Source organism: Pangasianodon hypophthalmus, chromosome 18, assembly GCF_027358585.1.
Source record: "Pangasianodon hypophthalmus isolate fPanHyp1 chromosome 18, fPanHyp1.pri, whole genome shotgun sequence".
Taxonomy (NCBI): domain Eukaryota; kingdom Metazoa; phylum Chordata; class Actinopteri; order Siluriformes; family Pangasiidae; genus Pangasianodon; species Pangasianodon hypophthalmus.
In genome coordinates, this window is record NC_069727.1 from 2,054,789 (window position 1) to 2,079,114 (window position 24,326).

The window sequence follows — 24,326 nt, forward strand, 5'->3', positions numbered from 1 at the left end:
ACACTGTACACATTATACTGTATACACACACTATACATACCGCTCACACTATACACATTATACAGTATATACACACACTATACATACCGCTCACACTATACACATTATACTGTATATACACGCACTATACATACCGCTCACACTATACACATTATACAGTATATACACACACTATACATACCGCTCACACTATACACATTATACTGTATATACACGCACTATACATACCGCTCACACTATACACATTATACAGTATATACACACACTATACATACCGCTCACACTATACACATTATACAGTATATACACACACTATACATACCGCTCACACTATACACATTATACAGTATATACACACACTATACATACCGCTCACACTATACACATTATACAGTATATACACACACTATACATACCGCTCACACTATACACATTATACTGTATATACACACACTATACATACCGCTCACACTGTACACATTATACTGTATACACACACTATACATACCGCTCACACTATACACATTATACTGTATATACACACACTATACATACCGCTCACACTGTACACATTATACTGTATACACACACTATACATACCGCTCACACTATACACATTATACTGTATATACACACACTATACATACCGCTCACACTATACACATTATACTGTATACACACACTATACATACCGCTCACACTATACACATTATACTGTATATACACACACTATACATACCGCTCACACTATACACATTATACAGTATATACACACACTATACATACCGCTCACACTATACACATTATACTGTGTATACACACTATACATACCGCTCACACTATACACATTATACTGTATACACACACTATACATAACGCTCACACTATACACATTATACAGTATATACACACACTATACATACCGCTCACACTATACACATTATACAGTATATACACACACTATACATACCGCTCACACTATACACATTATACTGTATATACACACACTATACATACCGCTCACACTATACACATTATACTGTATATACACACACTATACATACCGCTCACACTATACACATTATACTGTATATACACACACTATACATACCGCTCACACTATACACATTATACTGTATATACACACACTATACATACCGCTCACACTATACACATTATACTGTATATACACACACTATACATACCGCTCACACTATACACATTATACTGTATATACACACACTATACATACCGCTCACACTATACACATTATACTGTGTATACACACACTATACATACCGCTCACACTATACACATTATACAGTATATACACACACTATACATACCGCTCACACTATACACATTATACTGTGTATACACACACTATACATACCGCTCACACTATACACATTATACAGTATATACACACACTATACATACCGCTCACACTATACACATTATACTGTGTATACACACACTATACATACCGCTCACACTATACACATTATACAGTATATACACACACTATACATACCGCTCACACTATACACATTATACAGTATATACACACACTATACATACCGCTCACACTATACACATTATACAGTATATACACACACTATACATACCGCTCACACTATACACATTATACTGTATATACACACACTATACATAACGCTCACACTATACACATTATACAGTATATACACACACTATACATACCGCTCACACTATACACATTATACAGTATACACACACTATACATACCGCTCACACTATACACATTATACTGTGTATACACACACTATACATACCGCTCACACTATACACATTATACAGTGTATACACACACTATACATACCGCTCACACTATACACATTATACAGTATATACACACACTATACATACCGCTCACACTATACACATTATACAGTATATACACACACTATACATACCGCTCACACTGTACACATTATACTGTATATACACACACTATACATACCGCTCACACTGTACACATTATACAGTATATACACACACTATACATACCGCTCACACTATACACATTATACAGTATATACACACACTATACATACCGCTCACACTATACACATTATACTGTATACACACTATACATACCGCTCACACTATACACATTATACTGTATACACACACTATACATACCGCTCACACTATACACATTATACAGTATATACACACACTGTACATACCGCTCACACTATACACATTATACAGTATATACACACACTATACATACCGCTCACACTGTACACATTATACAGTATACACACACTATACATACCGCTCACACTGTACACATTATACTGTATACACACTATACATACCGCTCACACTATACACATTATACTGTATACACACACTATACATACCGCTCACACTATACACATTATACAGTATATACACACACTATACATACCGCTCACACTATACACATTATACAGTATATACACACACTATACATACCGCTCACACTGTACACATTATACAGTATACACACACTATACATACCGCTCACACTGTACACATTATACAGTATATACACACACTATACATACCGCTCACACTATACACATTATACAGTATATACACACACTATACATACCGCTCACACTATACACATTATACTATACACACACTATACATACCGCTCACACTATACACATTATACTGTATATACACACTATACATACCGCTCACACTATACACATTATACTGTATATACACACACTATACATAACGCTCACACTATACACATTATACAGTATATACACACACTATACATACCGCTCACACTATACACATTATACAGTATATACACACACTATACATACCGCTCACACTATACACATTATACTGTATATACACACACTATACATACCGCTCACACTATACACATTATACTGTATATACACACACTATACATAACGCTCACACTATACACATTATACAGTATATACACACACTATACATACCGCTCACACTATACACATTATACTGTATACACACACTATACATACCGCTCACACTATACACATTATACAGTATATACACACACTATACATACCGCTCACACTATACACATTATACTGTATATACACACACAATACATACCGCTCACACTATACACATTATACAGTATATACACACACTATACATACCGCTCACACTATACACATTATACAGTATATACACACACTATACATACCGCTCACACTATACACATTATACAGTATATACACACACTATACATACCGCTCACACTATACACATTATACAGTATATACACACTATACATACCGCTCACACTATACACATTATACAGTATATACACACTATACATACCGCTCACACTGTACACATTATACTGTATATACACACACTATACATACCGCTCACACTGTACACATTATACAGTATATACACACACTATACATACCGCTCACACTATACACATTATACAGTATATACACACACTATACATACCGCTCACACTATACACATTATACAGTATATACACACACTATACATACCGCTCACACTATACACATTATACAGTATATACACACTATACATACCGCTCACACTATACACATTATACTGTATATACACACACTATACATAACGCTCACACTATACACATTATACAGTATATACACACACTATACATACCGCTCACACTATACACATTATACTGTATATACACACTATACATACCGCACACACTATACACATTATACTGTATATACACACACTATACATACCGCTCACACTATACACATTATACAGTATATACACACACTATACATACCGCTCACACTATACACATTATACTGTATATACACACACTATACATACCGCACACACTATACACATTATACTGTGTATACACACTATACATACCGCTCACACTATACACATTATACAGTATATACACACACTATACATACCGCTCACACTATACACATTATACTGTGTATACACACTATACATACCGCTCACACTATACACATTATACTGTATATACACACTATACATACCGCTCACACTGTACACATTATACTGTATATACACACACTATACATACCGCTCACACTATACACATTGTACTGTGTATACACACTATACATACCGCTCACACTATACACATTGTACAGTATATACACACACTATACATACCGCTCACACTATACACATTATACTGTATATACACGCACTATACATACCGCTCACACTGTACACATTATACAGTATATACACACACTATACATACCGCTCACACTATACACATTATACTGTATATACACACACTATACATACCGCTCACACTATATACATTATACAGTATATACACACACTATACATACCGCTCACACTATACACATTATACTGTATACACACTATACATGCCGCTCACACTATACACATTATACTGCATATACACACACTATACATACCGCTCACACTATACACATTATACTGTATACACACACTATACATACCGCTCACACTATACACATTATACAGTATATACACACACTATACATACCGCTCACACTATACACATTATACTGTATACACACTATACATGCCGCTCACACTATACACATTATACTGCATATACACACTATACATACCGCTCACACTATACACATTATACTGTATATACACACTATACATACCGCTCACACTATACACATTATACTGTATATACACACACTATACATACCGCTCACACTATACACATTATACTGTATACACACACTATACATACCGCTCACACTATACACATTATACTGTATATACACACACTATACATACCGCTCACACTATACACATTATACTGTATACACACACTATACATACCGCTCACACTATACACATTATACTGCATATACACACTGTACATACCGCTCACACTATACACATTATACTGTATATACACACACTATACATACCGCTCACACTATACACATTATACTGTATACACACACTATACATACCGCTCACACTATACACATTATACTGTATATACACACACTATACATACCGCTCACACTATATACATTATACTGTATATACACACACTATACATACCGCTCACACTATACACATTATACTGTATACACACACTATACATACCGCACACACTATACACATTATACAGTATATACACACACTATACATACCGCTCACACTATACACATTATACTGTATATACACACACTATACATACCGCTCACACTATACACATTATACTGTATATACACACACTATACATACCGCTCACACTCTACACATTATACTGTATACACACACTATACATACCGCTCACACTATACACATTATACTGTATATACACACACTATACATACCGCACACACTATACACATTATACAGTATACACACACTATACATACTGCACACACTATACACATTATACAGTATACACACACTATACATACCGCTCACACTATACACATTATACTGTATACACACACTATACATACCGCTCACACTACACATATTATACTGTATACACACTATACATACCGCTCACACTATACACATTATACAGTATATACACACACTATACATACCGCTCACACTACACATTTTATACTGTATACACACTATACATACCGCTCACACTATACACATTATACTGTATATACACACACTATACATACCGCTCACACTATACACATTATACTGTATATACACACACTGTACATACCGCTCACACTACACATATTATACTGTATACACACTATACATACCGCTCACACTATACACATTATACTGTATATACACACACTATACATACCGCTCACACTATACACATTATACTGTATATACACACTATACATACCGCTCACACTATACACATTATACTGTATATACACACACTATACATACCGCTCACACTATACACATTATACTGTATATACACACTATACATACCGCTCACACTACACATATTATACTGTATACGTACTGTTCACATGCCGAACACACTTGGACACACTATATAAACAGATTACACTTATTTTATATCCGTGCTCTATGCAATACACAGTACATACATACAGCCATAAGTATTTCACACTCTAACTACACACACACACATATACACACAAAAATACACAAATAAACTATGAACACACCAGACACACTGTACATAAGCACATGATATACACACTTAAATATATACAGAACAGTGAGGGCAAAACTGCTGCTGTGTAATACGCATACACACGCTGAGAAATTACACAGATGCGCACACACACACGTGCACACACAGCTGACACAGTAGTAGCACCAGTCAGTGTACTTATCTCTGTGTGACTAATGTGGTGTTCTGGCAAGGCTGGAAATTCTTTACATTTTTAAATTTCATTTATGTAAGACCAAATGCAGCGAGTGAATGTGTGTGTGATTTTTAAAAAAAAATTTTTTCTTCCCTGGTCTGACCTGTTCACTGCCTAAACACGCGCACACACAAAGCACACAAACACACACACGACTAAATGCAAACACGATGCTGAACACTCTTGCTGCGGTGTGACTAGATACACACACCCAGCTGTTTCCCCTCTTACACACACACACACACGTATCTCCGAGTGTTGCACAACATTCTCCGGAAGTGGGTTTCATTAGTGCTCGGCGTTGCACAGTAAAACACACAGAACTGCGTGTTTGCATAGATGGTCTGGTTTTCAGTGTGTGATTTCTCTTTGCTAAAGGGATTTAATAAAACGCAGCTAGAGGAAACAGATTAGCACGTATTAGCGCTAGGACTGGGAAATATCACCTATGATATAGATTTAGGACATTTCAGACAAACTACTGTTAAAATTTGAATAATATTCATATTTAAGTATTTAGTTCAGTTGTAGTAATGATTATTTTGCTTGAAACATGAACAACTTAAGAGTGCTAAGATTTCTAAAAGCACCTCAGAGTAATTATTTTTTAAATTGAACACATTTGAAATAGCAGCAGCTAATAACACAACAGGCTACACTACAGTTATAATAATTTGTTTACTGGTTTCATTACATCATATATTTATTGTTATTATTTATAAACAATGAACTGTACAGTCAGTGTTATATTTAACAAGCAAAGATATCTGTATGTTGATTGATTTAAAGCTAATATTTAGTAAATATATACAGTATAACTCATATAAAGTTAAGAAATCTCACTTTGCTTACTGTTACTGCTGTGAGCGGCCATTTTGATTTGACATCACTTGCTGAACTCAGAGTTGAGGAGACCATCCCGAATTCCTGAGTAAAAAAATCCCAATTAGACGGGACGTTGTCTTTCTGGTTGGAGGTCGGGAATTACGGGTTACCACCTGTAGGCGAATGCAGCATAATTACTACCGATTATTAGTAATAATAAGTGCAGCAACTACAGCTACATACTACTAATGATTTTCACAACTATTTATTGCTATTTTATTTCTAATTGCTAGGGAATAATTGCTACTTCAAGCTAATTAATACTAATTAAATACTACAAGCTTTTTACTACTAACGATTATCACAACTATTTACTCCAAACTTATTAATACTAATTAAATACTACTAGTTACTTAGTACTCATGAGTAACACAGTTACTCACTACAAGTTAATATCAGCACATTATTTCAAGCTTCTTACTACTACAAATTAACGCAACTATTTACTACTAATTAATACTAACTAAATACTAGAAGCTACTTAGTACTAACAAGTAATGCAACTATTTACCAAGTAGTGCTAATTAATTTTAAATAAATACTACTAGCTACAAACTTACTACTAATGATTATCGCAGCAAATTACTAAAAACAAATACTAACTAAATACTAAAAGCTTTTTACTACTAGAAATTAATGCAACTGTTTACTACTAACTAGTCAATACTAACTAAATAGCACTAGCTACTTAGTACTTTTCTTTGTTAAATTTTTTTTGGAGACTTTCTGAGAATTCTGAGATTTATTATTATTTATTTTTTTTACTTTTTCCCAGAATTTCTTCCTTAAAAAGGTGACAATGTTTCATTGCTGACACTTTTGTTAACAGACAGATGTTTTAATAGCTAATGTGAAATTGTCATAAAAAATTGTCATCAAGTGTAAAATGTATGACGGTGGGATTCTAATCAAAGTTGATATATGGTGCATGATAATATATATATATATATATATATATATATTTTCCTGGGTTAAAAAAAGAAAAGGAATATGAAGCTTTAATGGTCTTAACAACAAATCATTGGTCAGGAAAAGGGCGAGATTGAAACAGATGCACTCCCGAGAGCTCCTGTGCCTCCATTCGCTGGTTTCCTTTTGCTGTTTTGGGGAAAAACTAGAAACAGGGAAATTCACTTCTATAGTAGTCTTGTACGCAAAGATAAAATCATGCTAATGATTAAAATGTTTAATGTAAAACTCAAACTAACACATGTCTATGTGTACAAAATTTTCCAAAAATATCTTCTGGGATTTTTTTTTCCCCTTAAAAGATTAGTGATTATTTGGTTACCTGCTGCACCTGATGCAGCTCTTCAAGCGCCTGATAACAAACTCATAAACAGACCGGGATTGATGGCGCAGGGAGAGAGCTGTAGTGTTTGTCTCATTCTTGATCATTTCCTGAACAATGATTTGTTGTTAAGACCATTAAAGCTATCAGCTTTCAGGGTGCATTGTGGGATTGAAAGTGTGCTAGAGTTTCTTCACTAGGTTTTCTGAGACCATTTCTAAAGAAGAAGTGAAAAAGGCGTCGTTTAGGACACAGCGATGGTGGTTTCAGACAGAGGGATGACCTCTAAGAGCTGTGTGTGTGTGTGTGTGTGTGTGTGTGTGTGTGTGTGTGTGTGTGTGTGAGAAAAGGCAGAGTTGTGTGTAAGTGCTGCACTGTGTGTTGCTGTCACCCCAGTCTCATGCCTGTCACCACAGTTCTCTGTTACACATTCTCTCTCACACACACACACACACTCTTTTAGCATTCTTTTGGTGTGGGTGTGTAGGTGTGTAGGTGTGTGTTTAAATTGCTTAGTCTGCAGAGAAACACAAGAAGTGTAAAGCTGTAAGCTGATCGTATCCAGTCTCTCTCTCTCTCTCTCACACTCACACACACACACACACACACGCACTAAATGTGGAGCATCGTCAGGCTGAGATGAGCCTGGAGTGTTGTAACGATATATCATCGTTATTTCAACTATTCTAACTGTTATGGAATATATTTATTAAAATATGATGTTAAAATTTACTACAGAAACTCGGCTTTTGTTACGTAAAAACACCACACAGGAGAATTGAGTTCTTAATTTGACCAGAACAAATTTACCAAATTCATGATACACTCGAAAAATATTAAAAACAAGCTGTTCTTAGTTTTGACTGGACGCTAAGCTAAACTAAACTGACTAGCTGCATTAGTTATGCGATTTCTAGCTAGCATTATATTAGCGTAACAAAAACGTGCGAGTTGTAATAATAATGTAATTGTAATATATACATAATAATTGTAATGATGTAATAATGTCGTTTTCCACCACGAAGTGTGAAGTGGGAAAAAAAAGAATAACATGGACGCCTTTGCGAAAGCGTGTGTTTTGTTTCGTAAAGCTACTAAAAAGCTACTTTAAGCGCACTTCTACAGTGACAGGCCCGAGTGGTTATTGTTACAGTTCTACTGTAAGTGAACTTCAAACATTAGTGCAACATTATGGACTGAAATCGCAGAACAGCAACAGCATCGGATAGTAGCGAGTTGCTTAGCAACAAAGTAGCCAGCTAACGTTAGTGATAACGCTAATGCTGATGATTACGTTCTCAAAACAGTGATGATTACGGTCAGTGTTGTAGATTTAACCGAGTGCTGTCTCTGTAAATGAACTGAGCTAAAGCCAGTACTGCTATAAGCTCGTTTCACACTTTACGCTGTACGCAGCGAGGGCGGCCATGTTGGGTTAACGTCACGTTTTTGGTGTTTTTTTTTTTTTTTATCGGTTGTAGGCAGAAAATCACAAGTTCCAACTTCGCCTCAAACGCAGCATAAGGTTCTTGTGTTACGGTTTCCAGACTCGCGGTTCCAAGAATGTGTGTGTGTGTGTGTGTGTGTGAGTGAAAGTGTGTAGTGTGTAGGTGTGTGTTTTGGGAGGATTGGGCTTCTGGAAGCCTTTGATGTGTTTTTCTTTTTGGTGATGTCATCAAGATGGATGAGAGATGAAAGTCCGGAATAAATTACACACACACACACACCCGCAGGTTGTGTCTTGCTCAGACGCAGTGCATCTACTGATGCTAGACTCTAATGGAAGTGTGTGTCTGTGTGTCTGTGTGTGTGTGTGTGTGTGTCTGTGTGTGTGTGTGTGTGTGTGTGTGCCTCTGGTGTGACATAATTAAGCTAATGACTCGTCTCTCTCCAGCTCACTGCTCTCAGCGGAGCTCAATATCTCTCGCTCTGTTTGTTTCTCTCTCTCTCTCTCTCATTCTCTGAAACAGTAGCATGTAGTGCTTATTGCTAGCGTTAGCAGTTAGCGGTTAGCGTAGAGGAAACTGAGCCTCAGAGTGAAGTAACTTCAGGTAACAGGTGAAACAGGTGAGATCCAATAACAAGGCCAGCTGCTATAGCAACATAGAGTGTGTGTGTGTGTGTGTGTGTGTGTGTGTGTGTGTGTGTGTGTGGCTCACTGCTCCTTCTCTTTACTGCAGATTGAAATTTAAGTGCGTTGGTAAACAAACACACACACACACACACACACGCGCACAGGGTGTTTTTTTTTTTTATACAATAACATCTGCGTGGAAATCAGTGGTGTGTGTTATTTTCCACAGTGTGTTGCTAAAAGGGGTGTTAGGGAAATCTCGCTTTCATTCTCTATCTCTCTCGTTCTCTCACTCTCTCTGTGCTACTCCCTCTGTCTTTCTCTCTCTCTATCTGTCTCTCTCTCTCTATCTGTCTCTCTCTCGTTCTCTCTCTCTCTCTCTCTCTCTCTCTCTCTCTGTCTTTCTCTCTCTCCATCTGTCTCTCCCTTCACTTGTCTCTCTCTGTCCCTCTGTCTGTCTCTCTGCTCGTGTCTTTACCTTTTTTGTCCATCTGTCTGCCTCCCTGTTTCCCTCTCTGTCCCCCTCTCCACCTGTCTCTCTACTTGTCTCTTTGTCCATCTGTCTCTCTCTCTCTCTCTCTCTCTCTCTCATTCTGTCTCCTTCCACTTCTCTCTCTCACTCTCTCTAACAGTACCTGATCCTCTCCATCCCTCTCTCTCTCTCTCTTTCCCAATGTATTTCTCTCTTTCTTTTAGTCTCTCTGTCATATTTCCTTCTCTCCATTTCTCTTTGTCATCTGTCTCTCATTTGCTTTCTGTCTCCTTATCCCTCTGTCCGTCTGTCTTGATCTTTTTTTTTCCACATATCTTCTCATCTCTCTCTCTCTCTCTCTCTCTCTCCCTGTGGCTCTCTCACTCTTGATCTGTCTCTGTCTGTCTGTTTTTCTCTTTCTTTCTCCAACTGTTTTTTTTGTCTACTCCTCATCTGTCAGCCTGTCTCTCTCTACCTGTCTCTTTCCATCTGTTTCTCTATTTCTCTCTGTCTGTCTTTCATCCGTCTGTCTCTCTCTCTCTCTCTCTTTCTCTCTCTCTCTCTCTCTCTCTCTGTCTCTGGTTAAAGTTTTGAGCTCGAGATCAGTGGAAGATGAGAACAGGAAGAGCGCATGTGGAGAAAGAGTTTAATGGTAAACTGTCTCACACTGATGTTTTTTCTGTTTCTGTCTGTCTCTCAGGAGCGGGGGAGTCGGGGAAGAGTACAATAGTCAAGCAGATGAAGTAAGTGTTTATGAAATGTCTCTGAACTAATTATACGTCACTTGTCACGTCACTTGTCACGTCACTCCAGTCGCTGGGCCTGTGTTTAGTTTACTGCCGGTTGCCATGGTACCACCAGGTCTCAGGAACACACCGAAAACACACAGCTAAGGTTTACAGAATACCTGTACCACTGTCTGTCTCTCTGATTGGTAGTCACCTTCTCATTTGCATAAAGTTAAACTCCGCCCACTTCATCAGATCATATTATAAATGAATGACATTCCAGCCGCTTTGTCGTGTCACGTTGCTGGTGTGAGTGTCGCGGCAGACTGTCTGTCTGTCTGTCTGTCTGTCTGTCTGTCTGTCTGTCTCACTCTCACCATGTCACACTCTCCACTCATCTCTCTCTTTCACTCTTTACCTCTGTCTCTCTCTCCATTTTCTCTCTATCCCTATGTGTCTCTCTCTCCATCTCTCTCTCTCTCTCTCTCTCTGTGTGTTTGTGTCGCTCACCCCTTCTGTCTCTCTCTCCCTCTCGCTCTCTCCCCATCTCCCCTACTGCAGCTCTCTATCAATTTCTCTCTTCACTGATCACTCTCTCCATCTTTCTCTCCACCCCATAGTGTCTCTCTCCCCATTTCCCTTTGTATCTGTCTCCCTCTCTCTCTCTCTCTCTCTCTCTCTCTCTCTCCCTCCCACCATGTTAATATATAGTACAGAATGCTTGTATCTTATTTTACACATATAACAGCAGTATTTTCCCTGACGTGTCTCATCTCTCTCTCTCTCTCTCTCTCTCTCTCCCTCCCCGTGTCAGAATTATCCATGAGGCGGGTTACTCAGAGGAGGAGTGTAAGCAGTACAAGGCCGTGGTGTACAGTAACACCATCCAGTCCATCATCGCCATCATCCGCGCCATGGGACGCCTCAAAATCGACTTTGGGGACGCAGCACGAGCGGTGAGGATGAGGAGGATAATCAAGTGTTACGTTTGAGTTCTGTGTTGCATTTAAACTGGATACATGTTTAAAAAAAAAACACCATTTTCAGAAACATCTTCAGTATCTGAAATTCTGGAGCATTGAAAGACCTTTTTTTATCCGATTATTGTTACACTTAATGTTGTGACACGATAAACGTACGTTATAGCAGATATGCTGTAAATGATTATTCCCTCACCTTGTTTTTTTCCTCTCTCCCGTGAAGTTAATAAAACACAAAGACGCAGCTTGGCGCAGCTTTAATTGTGCAGCGAGTGGGTGGCGATGTGTGTATCGAGGTTATGGAGATGGCGGTTATTGCGATTGTGTAGGAGGGAGATGATGATGATGATGATGATGATGATGATGGTCTTCATCACACACTGAAACAGATTGTTTAGTGCCACTGGCGCACGAAGGGGAATTATCCCACTCACCAGAAAAATTAATTACCCCGTGTGCATTCATAGGTGTTTATTTTTGAAGCTTTATGGCTTTCCGTCAGAAATAAAACAGACTCCAGTCACTGTAACCTAGCAACCGGTTTTAATCACGCTGCAAATACAAATCTCTACGACGTCCCCTTTATGTCTGTCTCTCTCTCGTTATGGCTCATACCGAACTTAGCTGGTTTATTAACATATAAAACAGCAACATTTTAATAATAGTTGGAATAATAATTAATGACTTGAATTATATTTTTATTACTTTTGTTTACTTCTACAAATTTAGCAGCCTTTTTGCCCCCAATCTGTCAAGCTTCCAGGAGGAAATACCGTTTATAAACTATTTGATCAGTGTTCTGCAGATATTCTACATCAAATCCAGCTGCTGTTAGAAACTCAAAAACTTTTAAAACAATATTTATTATAGTAAGTCTCTAGTAAATCTCTTCTTTTCTGTTTGAATGAAAATGATCAATGAAACACTCAGTACAAGGAATGATGGCCGTGTGTGTGTGTTTCAGGATGATGCCCGGCAGCTGTTTGTGTTAGCGGGCAGCGCGGAGGAGGGCTTCATGACGGCCGAGCTGGCTGGAGTGATAAAGCGTCTGTGGAAGGACGGAGGAGTGCAGGCCTGCTTCAGCCGCTCCCGAGAGTATCAGCTCAATGACTCTGCTGCATAGTGAGTCTGACTGTCTGTCTGTCTGTCTGACTGTCTCTCTGCCTGTCATGTAATCGCGATAACGCTGCCCTTTATTTAATTTCATCACATGGCTGCATCACAAGGCCTGGCTGGATCACATGGCCTCAGTGAATCCCGTCACTGCACCCCGTCACTGCACCCCGTCACTGCACCTTAATATCACTACATCATCTACATCACACTAGCATCGCATCACTGCATTTTAGTATCAGTGCATCACATCATTATGGTATCACATCACTGCATCACATCACTGCATCACAGTATCACATCACTGCATCACATCACTGTATTATAGTATCACATCACTGCATCTTAGTATCACATCACTGCATCACATCACTGTATTATAGTATCAGATCCCTGCATCACAGTGTCACTGCATCACATCATTATGGTATCACATCACTGCATCTTAGTATCACATCACTGCATCTTAGTATCACATCACTGCATCTTAGTATCACATCACTGCATCTTAGTATCACATCACTGCATCACATCACTGTATTATAGTATCAGATCCCTGCATCACAGTGTCACTGCATCACATCATTATGGTATCACATCACTGCATCTTAGTATCACATCACTGCATCTTAGTATCACATCACTGCATCTTAGTATCACATCACTGCATCTTAGTATCACATCACTGCATCTTAGTATCACATCACTGCATCTTCGTATCACATCACTGCATCTTCGTATCACATCACTGCATCTTCGTATCACATCACTGCATCACATCACTGTATTATAGTATCACTGCATCACAGTATCACTGCATCACATCATTATGGTATCACATCACTGCATCACATCACTGCATCACATCACTGCATCACATCACTGCATCACATCACTGCATCACTGCATCACATCACTGCATCACATCACTGCATCACATCACTGCATCACATCACTGCATCACAGTATCACATCACTGCATCGCATCACTGCATCGCATCACTGCATCACATCACTGCATCACATCACTGCATCACATCACTGCATCACATCACTGCATCACATCACTGCATCTTAGTATCACATCACTGCATCACATCACTGCATCTTAGTATCACATCACTGCATCACATCACTGTATTATAGTATCACATCACTGCGTCACATCACTGTATTATAGTATCACATCACTGCATCACATCACTGTATTATAGTATCACATCACTGCATCACATCACTGTATTATAGTATCACATCACTGCGTCACATCACTGTATTATAGTATCACATCACTGCATCACATCACTGTATTATAGTATCACATCACTGCATCTTAGTATCACATCACTGCATCACATCACTGTATTATAGTATCACATCACTGCATCTTAGTATCACATCACTGCATCACATCACTGTATTATAGTATCACATCACTGTATTATAGTATCACATCACTGCGTCACATCACTGTATTATAGTATCACATCACTGCGTCACATCACTGTATTATAGTATCACATCACTGCGTCACATCACTGTATTATAGTATCACATCACTGCATCACATCACTGCATCACATCACTGTATTATAGTATCACATCACTGCGTCACATCACTGTATTATAGTATCACATCACTGCATCACATCACTGCATCACATCACTGTATTATAGTATCACATCACTGCGTCACATCACTGCATCTTAGTATCACATCACTGCATCACATCACTGTATTATAGTATCACATCACTGCATCACATCACTGTATTATAGTATCACATCACTGCATCACATCACTGTATTATAGTATCACATCACTGCGTCACATCACTGTATTATAGTATCACATCACTGCATCACATCACTGCATCACATCACTGCATCACATCACTGTATTATAGTATCACATCACTGCATCACATCACTGCATCTTAGTATCACATCACTGCATCACATCACTGTATTATAGTATCACATCACTGCATCACATCACTGTATTATAGTATCACATCACTGCATCACATCACTGTATTATAGTATCACATCACTGCGTCACATCACTGTATTATAGTATCACATCACTGCATCACATCACTGCATCACATCACTGTATTATAGTATCACATCACTGCGTCACATCACTGCATCTTAGTATCACATCACTGCATCACATCACTGTATTATAGTATCACATCACTGCATCACATCACTGTATTATAGTATCACATCACTGCATCACATCACTGTATTATAGTATCACATCACTGCGTCACATCACTGTATTATAGTATCACATCACTGCGTCACATCACTGTATTATAGTATCACATCACTGCGTCACATCACTGCATCTTAGTATCATTAGTTTTATTATTAGTTTCTAATGATGTTCTGTTTCCCTTTTTTCATCCTTGACCATTATCATATTTCATTAACCTCCTTCTTACTTTTTCATGCTTTTGACTCTCTCTCTTATTTCTCATGACCCCTTTTTAGTTTTTTAAAACTTATTTTTCTTTTTCTAATTTTTCCTTCAATCCTCATTTTTGTTTGTTCTGCTGTTTAACTGCTTTGGGTGTGTTTTTTTTTTTTTTTTTTTTTTTTTTTTTTTTTTAAACCGAAAACTGCGATGCCCTTGGACTTTCACATGTAGTGTTTATTTAGCACCGTAAACAAAACACTGATAAAATGAGTACATGGTAGTGCTCACACTGTGTGTGTGTGTGTGTGTGTGTGTGTGTGTGTGTGTGTGTGTGACTGTATGGCCTCACCAGGCTCAGTAAAAACATGTTCAGGAAATCTTTATAGCTCAAATGGTTAGAAAACCCACACACACACACCCAGAGAGGCTGCTTTGTCATCACTGTATGTGTGTGTATGTGTGTGTATGTGTGTGTGTGTGTGTGTGTGTGTGTGTGTGAATGATGGCTCACTGTGATAATCTCCACGAGCACATCTGGGACTCGCAGGCCAAAAAGTTAATTGCTATCGACCCCAGTGCTTTGGAATGGATCAGAGCTCAATCATGTCAGCGCTGTTAATTGAATTACACACCGTTAATTCAATAACTCTTTCCACTCTCACTTTTTTTATTTTTATTTTTTTAACCCGTAGTTATCTGAACGATCTGGACAGGATATCGCAGGCCACCTACATCCCTACGCAGCAGGACGTACTGAGGACCCGTGTCAAAACCACAGGCATCGTGGAGACTCACTTCACCTTCAAGGACCTGCACTTCAAGTGAGCATCACTAGCACGGCTCTAGTCTGTCTGTTGCGCAACACACATTACTGTCATTATTGTAAGTCCGTATATTGAGTCATCATCAGGTGACAGTCGTAAACAGGATGTTGAGCTGGTTCTCGGTTTCGTATGAGGATTTCTCCCACAGCTACGTTATAAATCTGTGTTCAAGACTGGATTCTTCACTAAGAAAAAGGCTCGCTGGGAAAAATGTTAAAAACAGATTGCAGCTGCTGTATGACTCAAATCTAGAATGTCTGCTTTCGAGCGTGTGAGCGCCTTCCTTCTTTCTTATCACTTCCTTCTGACGATGCAAACAGGAAGTTCAAAGCCCTCGCCTATGCCCTTATTTGGTGGTTAAGAAAAGCAGTTTCAAAAAGTAGGTCATTTTCATGAAGGGTGCCAATAGTTTTGGAAAGGGCGGTGTATATGAGAATATAAGAGCGATTTGATTTTTTTTTCCGTTTTGTTTTGTTTTTCTTTGTTCATTAATGATGGTGTGACCTCTGTGCAGGATGTTTGATGTTGGAGGTCAGAGGTCAGAGAGGAAGAAGTGGATCCACTGTTTCGAGGGCGTGACGGCCATCATCTTCTGCGTGGCTCTCAGTGACTACGACCTGGTGCTGGCCGAGGACGAGGAGATGGTCAGTGCCCAGATCTAATCATCCTAATTTATCCTAATTTGGACCTCAGCTAGCAGGTGCTGTGATTGGTTCATTTACAGGAGAGACAGGAACTCAGTGCCACATCCAGCTGTGCCACAGTCATCATTAGTTTACTAATATTATAAAGTTTTTAACTCCTCCCACAATTCCTTATCCGCCTTTTACACTGCCAACTGCTCCGACACTCGCAGCATCCGTGGACAGATTCAGAGGCAGACAGACTCGGGGAGAGAGAGACAGACTCACAGATACACAGACTCACAGACAGACTCGGGGAGAGAGAGACAGACTCAGATACACAGACTCGGGGAGAGAGAGACAGACTCACAGATACACAGACTCGGGGAGAGAGAGACAGACTCACAGATACACAGACTCACAGACAGACTCGAGGAGAGAGAGACAGACTCACAGATACACAGACTCACAGACAGACTCGGGGAGAGAGAGACAGACTCACAGATACACAGACTCACAGACAGACTCGGGGAGAGAGAGACAGACTCAGATACACAGACTCGGGGAGAGAGAGACAGACTCACAGATACACAGACTCGGGGAGAGAGAGACAGACTCACAGATACACAGACTCACAGACAGACTCGAGGAGAGAGAGACAGACTCACAGATACACAGACTCACAGACAGACTCGAGGAGAGAGAGACAGACTCACAGATACACAGACTCACAGACACACTCGGGGAGAGAGAGACAGACTCACAGATACACAGACTCGGGGAGAGAGAGACAGACTCACAGATACACAGACTCAGGGAGAGAGAGAGACAGATACACAGACTCAGGGAGAGAGAGAGACAGACTCACAGATACCAGACTCAGGGAGAGAGAGACAGACTCTCACACACACACACTCACACACACACAGACTCTCAGTCAGACACACAGGCTCTCACAGAATCCTTTCTATATATCTGCACTCAGGTACCTTTGGGCCGATCGCTCAGTACCCCTCAGTTCCTGCTCAGTACCCCTCAGTTCCTGCTCAGTACCCCTCAGTTCCTGCTCAGTGCCCTTCAGTTCCTGCTCAGTACCCCTCAGTTCCTGCTCAGTGCCCTTCAGTTCCTGCTCAGTTCCCCTCAGTACCGCTCAGTACCTGCTCAGTACCCCTCAGTACCCCTCAGTACCCCCTCAGTACCCCCTCAGTACCCCCTCGGTACCCCTCAGTACCTGCTCAGTACCTGCTCAGTACCTGCTCAGTACCCCCTCGGTACCCCCTCGGTACCCCTCAGTACCTCTCAGTTCCTGCTCAGTACCCCTCAGTACCCCCTCGGTACCCCTCAGTTCCTGCTCAGTACCCCCTCAGTACCCCTTCAGTACCCCCTCAGTACCCCTCGGTACCCCTCAGTACCCCTCAGTACCTCTCAGTTCCTGCTCAGTACCCCTCAGTACCCCCTCGGTACCCCTCAGTTCCTGCTCAGTACCCCCTCAGTACCCCTTCAGTACCCCCTCAGTACCCCTCGGTACCCCTCAGTACCCCTCAGTACCTCTCAGTTCCTGCTCAGTACCCCCTCAGTACCCCTCGGTACCCCTCAGTACCCGCTCAGTTCCTGCTCAGTACCCCTCAGTACCCCTCAGTACCCCTGAGTACCGCTCAGTACCCCTGAGTACCCCTCGGTACCCCTCGGTACCCCTCATTGTGCATAAAATATAAAAAAACTGTGAAATGCTGAAGATACAGACTGCAGTAATATGATGTGGAGTAGAATAGTGCAGAACTGTTGACCTTCTGTTCCAGCCAATACACATGCTCTCCCTGTCTCTCTGTCTGTCTCACTCTCCACCTGTCTCTCTCTCTGTCTGTCTGTCTGACTCTCCACCTGTCTCTCTGCAGAACCGAATGCACGAGAGCATGAAGCTCTTCGACAGCATCTGCAACAACAAGTGGTTCACAGACACGTCCATCATCCTGTTCCTCAACAAGAAGGATCTGTTTGAGGAGAAGATTAAGAAGAGCCCACTCACCATCTGTTACCCTGAGTACGCAGGTAACTGTCTCACTCTCTCCCTGTCTCACTCTCACTGCCTGTCTCTCACCTCTCTGTTTCCCTGATTATGCAGACAGCTGTCTCACTCTCTCCCTCTCTGTCTCACAGTCTCATCAATTATTAGCTCGAGTTCACTACTATCTTGTGTTCTCCCTGTTTTTCTGTCCATCTGTTACGCTGAGTATGTAGGTAACTGTCTCTCTCTCCTCCCTGTCTGTCTCACTGCCTGTCGATCACCATCTGTTACCCTGAATCTGTTATGATCTGTTAATCCAAGTACACAGCTGTCTCACTCTCTCCCTGTCTCACTCTCTCCCTGTCTGTCCCTTGACATCTGCTGTGCCGAATATGTCTCACTCTCACTTTTTCTTTTTTTATCTTTCTGCAGTCTCTGTTAGCTCCGTTTATCAGATAGTAATGAAGTGTGTGTGTGTGTGTGTGTGTGTGTGTGCGAGACAGGCTCCAACACGTACGAGGAGGCGGCGGCGTATATCCAGTGTCAGTTTGAGGATCTGAATAAGAGGAAGGACACTAAGGAGATCTACACACACTTCACCTGCGCCACCGACACCAAGAACGTCCAGTTCGTCTTCGACGCCGTCACCGACGTCATCATCAAGAACAACCTGAAGGACTGCGGACTCTTCTAGAACCTCCCACGGTGAGGGACGAGAGTGTGTGTGTGTGTGTGTGTGTGTGTGTGTTCATGTCCTGGGCATGAAGACTTCATGTGCTCTTCAGTCAGTGACACTTTAAAAAAAAAAAAAATAAATCAGTGTGTGGAAGACGTGTGTAGTGAATACACTAATGAGCATTCTCTCGTTTTTCTTCTCTCTCTCTTTTTTTTTTCTGTCGCTTCTTGTCTTGTGTCCTCTTTTCTCATCTAGTTTCGTCTCTCATTATCTTTACAATCTCCTGATCTTTACATGCTTTGTGTAGAAACAGTATAACATCTCACTACGCTGCTGTGAGTCATCGCTCAAAAACACACCAAAACACACAGTCGTCTTTTTCTCCGAATATAAAACACCAGATGAGCCAATCAACTCGTGAATCTTGGATGATTGACAGCCGTGCAGGTGTTTTGGATTTCTACTATATAAACAGACACTTCCTGGAAGCCCCGCCCACTTCCTCCCAGCCCCCCCCGTGGCGTCCTCACTTCCTGTCACGTTAAACGGAGAATGTTTTGAGTTGATTAACGTGAAATAAAATCAGTGTGTCTTCCACTGACATTAGACACGTACACAGCTAATATTTATTAGCGGTGGCACCGAAAGAGAAAAAAAAGATGAAGATTTATTAAATATTATTACAACAAAATGTCAAATCTAAACTCTAACAAATAATATTAATAGTGATGAAGATTAGGAAGTGATTAAAACTGCATTTTGTTGAGCGGCAGTGAAGGCAGCGGCCATGTGGGCTTCAGCGAGACAATCTTTCAAAGCATTATGTTGAAAATGCGCTTTTTGTTTGTTTGTTTGTTTGTTTGTTTGTTTGTTTGTAGCGGTCCTGGACGATGAAATCATTTCTCACGATATTTTAAAACAGAAAATCGCAAGCAGGAAGAAATCAGTATCTCACCAGCTCAACTTTCCGTTTTCTTTTTATAGCGAACTTTTCTCCTAATTTCTTTATTTCTTTTCTCTCCTCATCTCCCTTTCTTTTTTCTTTTTTCTCTCTTCTTCTCACATTCCTGTTGATTTGAGAAAATATGAAATTATTTCTCTTTCTTGTCTTTTCTCCTTTTTTTTTTTTCTTTTTTCCCCCTCACTCCTTCCTCACTTCCAATCCAATCTCTTCTAATTCTTTTTTTTTTCTTCTTTCACTCTTCTTTCATTTTTCTATATCTATGCATATTCTTTTTGTTTTTTTTTTGTTCTCTCTCTCTCTCTCTCTTTTCTGATGGTTTTCCCCCTCATCTTCTCTTCTTTTCCTTGTTCGTTTGTCTACTCTTCATTTATGTCTCTTTTCCTCTTTTCAATCTCTCTTGTTTTTTTTTTTTCTTTTTTTTTCTTCTCCTCAGATCTTTTCTCTCGGTGTTCTGTTTATACGTGTTCTACTTTCATATTTATTAGCTTTTCTCGTCTTCTCTTCACCATCTGTCTCTCGCTTTTTTCTTCTTTTCTTATGCCAGAGTGTAATAAAATGATGCTCCTGGATAAAGACTGTTACTGAAACATTCAATCTCTCACACTCTCTCTCTCTCTCTCTCTCTCTCTCTCTCTCTCTCTCTGTCTCTCTCTCTCTCTCTCTAGGTGGAGATTACAGTGTTTCGTGTTTTCCCATGAGGCCGTGTGTGTGTGTGTGTGTGTGTGTGTGTGTGTTGGATCAGTGCTGTACATTGCGTCTCGTCCCTCTGCTTTATTTATGCTTTTCGTCTCTTTTGTCCTTTTTCACGTCTTTAACCAGAAAAGGGAAATGTAACGTTTTAGCGCTCGTAGCCATGACGCTTTTTCTTTCACCTCTGATCTCCAACGTTCACCTTCTTTTGTTTTTAAAAATATTTTCCATAAAGGACGTGTTTTTAATATTTTTTTTTTCTCTTCGTGTCCTTGTGGACGGTTTTCCAGCAGAGGGACATTTCGGCTGTCGGGTTTTTGTGCCTTGCCGTGCTTTTTTTTTTTTGTTTGTTTTTTCTCCCTCTAAATATCTCATAACCTGTAAATAAAACTCGTAGTGGGTCAGAGGGGGCGGAGCTTAGGGTAAACTCGATCAGCAAATCACAAACTTGTGTGTATGATGTCACTTTTTTGATTACTGAATATAATTGTTTAGCTATGCTAGCCTGCTACCCAGATGCTAACTGGCTTAGCTTAGCTTAACTTAGCTGACGTTATCTCTTCAGTTGCAATCTGATCTTACATAGCTAGCTAGCATTGTAGAGTATAACAGCTTAGCATTCTTATCTGAGCTAGTCAGCTAAAAAAAACTGCGTTTAATTAATCATGTACCTAAACAGTGCACTGTGCTAAACCATTTCACTTAGCTAACATTAGCATTACACCACTAGTAGTAGTTGTGTTATCTAATGTTAGCTTACTAGCAAGCTAAACTGGCATTGTACAAAATACCGCTTTTAGTTACGCAGTGTAATAGTTGAGCAGTACTAAGCTGGGGTTAACGTTAGCCTCTTAGCTAGCTAGGCTAACGTTAAAGGTATTTCTCCAGCAATAGCTAGCAACTTGTGGTATTATGCTAGCTGTGATGAGGTGATATGATCACATCAGTGATTGGAGGATTAAATTTTACTTAAGCTCCGCCCTCCACCCCATCTGCACCCACGGACGCCTGTAATCCACATAGTGTGTGTGTGTGTGTGTGTGTGTGTGTGTGTGTGTGTGTGTGTGTGTGTGTGTGAGAAAGAGAGAGAGCATTCTCGCTTTCTCTGATAGGAGCTGAATGTCGATCCCAAGCTCAGTCTCCACGGCAACAAGAGAATGCTTCAGACGGAGCGGCTCTGCCATTGGATGACGAGAGATTGACGTACGTGTGTGTGTGTTTGTGTGTGTGTGTATGTGTATGTGTGTGTGTTTGTGTGTGCGTTCTCCCAGAAGCCTCGGCTAGCCGCCATCTCTCACACTCACCGCTGAGGATCTGTTTTAAAGTTTTAACAAAATCGCCTGTGTTGAATAATTCATGATGATGATGATGATGATGATGGTGATGATGACTCACCCACTCTTTCTCTCTCTCTCTCTCTCTCTCTCTCTCTCTCTCTCTCTCTCTCTGTCTGTGGGAACATTTGTACACTCATGTCCCTTATTTTGCTAATAAAAAGCATTTGCAATCCACATTGTCCTCCATTTCCATTTATGTTTACTGTCCGAATGGGCGTGGCCTAATATTCTAATGAGCAGGCTTGATTGACAGCTGTCAGTCTAAGACTCAGGGAAACGTTGATGCTGTGTTGGGCGAGTCTACAGCGCCGCCCTGTTGGAGGAATCACTTCGCAGATTTGAGTTAAAATGATTGTTAAAATGGCGTTACGTGATTGATCTGTAATTTTCTAAGAGGAAGGAGAAAAACACCAGCATGATGTTTTTCTGACTAACCTAAACAACAGCCAATAGCGTTTGAGAGACACCACACCTCCGCCCAGTCTAAACACATCTTACAATAGCTTAGCGAGCTAGCTAAATATAGAGAACGGCAGAAATTTTAACACAAGCCTATGAGGTAGCGACGTTCTGGCATTGAACAGCTACAAGCCTGTAAAAGTCACATGACCACCAGCTCACACAAACTCCACCCTCTTCCAAAAGGATAAAACCTACATTCACACCACGTCGTAATTACCGTAATTACGACATTCCGACTTGTGAAAAGCGTTCACGTCCTCGTCGAACTCGTAATTACGACTTGTAAACTAGGAATTTTCTGAGAGCTCTGACTTGTACCAGCTGACCGCTGCAATGTCGTGCAGAAACGCTCAAAATGGCGGCG

General features: G+C 40.1%; 1 protein-coding gene across 1 annotated transcript in view; it reads left to right on the forward strand.

The window, feature by feature from the left end:
• The window catches only part of gnai1 (guanine nucleotide binding protein (G protein), alpha inhibiting activity polypeptide 1), a 27,231-nt gene extending 3,557 nt beyond the window's left edge, over positions 1 to 23,674 (forward strand). Inside the window, exons 2-9 of the mRNA XM_034313204.2 lie at positions 11,833 to 11,875; positions 12,675 to 12,816; positions 13,805 to 13,962; positions 17,074 to 17,202; positions 17,720 to 17,849; positions 19,724 to 19,877; positions 20,337 to 20,538; positions 22,139 to 23,674. Coding sequence (XP_034169095.1) covers positions 11,833 to 11,875; positions 12,675 to 12,816; positions 13,805 to 13,962; positions 17,074 to 17,202; positions 17,720 to 17,849; positions 19,724 to 19,877; positions 20,337 to 20,527 — 947 coding nt within the window. The 3' untranslated portion in view covers positions 20,528 to 20,538; positions 22,139 to 23,674. The remainder of the gene's footprint in view (positions 1 to 11,832; positions 11,876 to 12,674; positions 12,817 to 13,804; positions 13,963 to 17,073; positions 17,203 to 17,719; positions 17,850 to 19,723; positions 19,878 to 20,336; positions 20,539 to 22,138) is intronic.
• Positions 23,675 to 24,326: the final 652 nt, after the last annotated feature.